The 3,069-nt window shown below is 50.2% G+C and overlaps 1 protein-coding gene across 1 annotated transcript; it reads left to right on the forward strand.

Annotated features, from left to right (window-relative positions):
* Window positions 1-1,550: 1,550 nt before the first annotated feature.
* LOC149914530 (olfactory receptor 14J1-like) lies at window positions 1,551-2,507 on the forward strand. The gene has a single exon (XM_090126408.1). The coding sequence runs from the start codon at window positions 1,551-1,553 to the stop codon at window positions 2,505-2,507; it is 957 nt and encodes a 318-aa protein (XP_089982534.1).
* Window positions 2,508-3,069: the final 562 nt, after the last annotated feature.

Raw genomic sequence — 3,069 nt, forward strand, 5'->3', positions numbered from 1 at the left:
GCGCGCAGCCACACACTGCCAGGCAGCGAGCAAGTGAGAGATCCCAGGTCTTCCTCCCACGGCTTATCTTCCCCTCTGAACTCAGAGTCCCCTGGGATATGCGGTTCTTCTTCTCTTCTGAGAACCAGGTATCCAGAAAGTTGTCCGTCCACAGAACTGGAGTATTAACTCTTTCATTCCCGGTGCTTTACATGATGTTATGATGTGGAATACTGATAACAAGAATCATAAAGCCATGACACCAGATGGGGCATTGGCAGCTTTGCTCGGCACACACAATTTTTTAGGACAAACAATGCTTCTGGAATCAAACTGTCTACTGGTGATTAATTCATCTGACTTCAAAGTACGTTTTGCAGAGATGACCCTGTTGTCTATCGGGAGCTGCCAGCCCTGCAGCCCCCAAGTCATCTCCAGGGAGAGCAGTGAGGAAGAGAAAATGACATCCTCTGCTGGACTGGGCTGGGCTGGGCTCCTGGGACTCAGGGAGCTCCTACAAGTGGGCAGCGCTGCAGAGAGACAGCTGTGCCCAGGAGCAGCTCTTCTGCACAGCACAGCCTGCAGGTGACAGGAGGAGAGGAGAGAAAGGGCAGAGAGCTTATAGGATATGTATGGTTTGAGCAGGTGTTGAGTTCACTGCAGGAGCACTGCTCACAGCCTTTGACAAGGTAAGTCTCACTGCAGGCTGTGACTCTGCCGCCTGCCAGGCTCAGCACTCAGCACTCAGCACTCAGCACTCAGCACTCAGCACTCAGCACTCAGCACTCAGCACTCAGCACTCAGCACTCAGCCTGCCCGGGGAGCTGCCCAGGGCGCTGCGGGGAGATGTGTGGGGGGAAGGAGTCCCACGGCAGGGCAGGGCAGAGGTCTTCTGCTGCTACAGCTGCTGCCTGGGGTAGGGGGATAACAGCTACACTCACCACTGGGTGTTTTTTTTTCCAAGGGTGCTTTGCAGGAGGAGAGACGAGGCAGGGATTTTCCAACACCTGTTCTTAGGGAAGGAGAATGAGTTGGAGGCAGAATTCTGAAAGGAGGTGTGAAATATGAACAAATCTCTGTGAAGCCTGAATTGTACCATTCACAATCTGCTGTTATATGAACAATCTCCTCAAGTGTTATCAGCTTCTCCTCTCCCTAAAGACAGCACCAGCTGAAATTACCATCATTTTCTGCAGTCATGAATAATGAACTTATCCTGAAAAAAGGCAGCTTTCTCTCACAGAAATTTAAGTGCACAGAGGTTGGGATGGGCACTCTGAGCGCAGACAGGATAAAGATAGGAGACATAAAAACTGCTCATAGAAGGAAAATATCGAGGAAGCTGAGATATGATTAGGAAATCAGAGGAAACTCTGAGCTCCTTAAGTTGCTACTTCTTAAGGTATGGTAAAGCTCATGAAAATAAATTCAAGATATGGAGTTAAATTAACATTTTCCATAGAGAACTAAAAACTTCCATAGTATAGCAGGAGGAGGGTCTCTGCAAGTTATTTTGACTTCTGTCATTATCTTCTGCACTCTGCACAGGACTCCATGCCCAGGAACTGCAGATGCCCAACAGCAGCTCCATCAGCGAGTTCCTCCTGCTGGCGTTGGCAGACACGCGGCAGCTGCAGCTCCTGCACTTCTGGCTCTTGCTGGGCATCTACCTGGCTGCCCTCCTGGGCAACGGCCTCATCAGCACAGCCGTAGCCTGCCACCACCGCCTGCACACCCCCATGTACTTCTTCCTCCTCAACCTCGCCCTCCTCGACCTGGGCTGCATCTCCACCACTCTGCCCAAAGCCATGGCCAATGCCCTCTGGGGCACCAGGACCATCTCCTATGCTGGATGTGCTGCACAGGTCTTTTTCTTTCTCTTCTTCATCTCAGCAGAGTATTACATTCTCACCATCATGTCCTATGACCGCTATGTTGCCATCTGCAAGCCCCTGCACTACGGGACCTTGATGGACAGCAGAGCTTGTGCCACCATGGCAGCAGCTGCCTGGGGCACTGGGGTTCTCTATTCCCTGCTGCACACTGCCAATACATTTTCCCTGCCTCTCTGCCAAGGCAATGCAGTGGACCAGTTCTTCTGTGAAATCCCCCAGATCCTCAAGCTCTCCTGCTCACAGTCCTACCTCAAAGAGATTTGGTTTCTTGTGATCAGTGCCTCTTTAGCATCTGAGTGCTTTGCTTTCATTATTTTTTCCTATATGCAGATCTTCAGGGCCGTGCTGAGGATGCCCTCTGAGCAGGGACGGCACAAGGCCTTCTCCACGTGCCTCCCTCACCTGGCCGTGGTCTCCCTTTTTGTCAGCACTGCCATGGTTGCCTACCTGAAGCTCCCCTCCATCTCCTCCCCATCCCTGGACCTGGTGGTGTCATTTCTGTACTCGGTGCTGCCTCCAGCAGTGAACCCCCTCATCTACAGCATGAGGAAGCAGGAGCTCAAGGATGCTCTTCGGAAACTGATGACCAAATGCGTTTCGAAAGCAGTGAACTGCCCACCTTTTTCTATCTAAGAGTTGTAATACAGATATTAACAGAATCCAAGTGTCTTACTTGGTTTATATATTAGTTTTCTAAGTGTAATTTATTGATTGTTTTATTCCGTGTTTTATTTATTGTAATGTTTTTCACTTAAATGTCATTATCCACATCAAGTACTACTCTGTTTGTACCTGTGCAGTGTTGCCCAGTCACAGTGTACATAAGGAACCAGGATCCCTGTGAAGCTTATCCAAACATCTGGAATGCAATGACGTTTTCTGTCTTACTTCCTGTGGGACATTTATGGAGCTTTCGGGGTCAGCTGTTCTCAGCACCCCATAATCCAGCACGAAGCATACAGCTGTTAATCAAACTGTGCGGTGACTGCAGCCTGCAATAGCTGACGGGCCATCCCTTGGCGCCTGGCTGGGGTCTGTGCTTTCAGGCTCACATCTGTCAGTGCCTCTGACAGGCCAGCAGCAGCACCTAGTTTGCACGCTGGTTGTCAGATCCCCTCTTCCTCAGTCTCTGTGAGACCTTGTGTAAGAAAATATCTTGGATATGGGTTCCATCTCAGAGGCTTAACTTTTTCCC

This window comes from Phasianus colchicus, chromosome 29 (assembly GCF_987193195.1).
Source record: "Phasianus colchicus chromosome 29, bPhaCol1.hap1.1, whole genome shotgun sequence".
NCBI lineage: Eukaryota > Metazoa > Chordata > Aves > Galliformes > Phasianidae > Phasianus > Phasianus colchicus.

Excerpts from the sequence above, each read along its gene's own strand:
- LOC149914530 (XM_090126408.1), top strand. The coding sequence starts at position 1,551 with ATGCCCAACAGCAGCTCCATCAGCGAGTTCCTCCTGCTGGCGTTGGCA.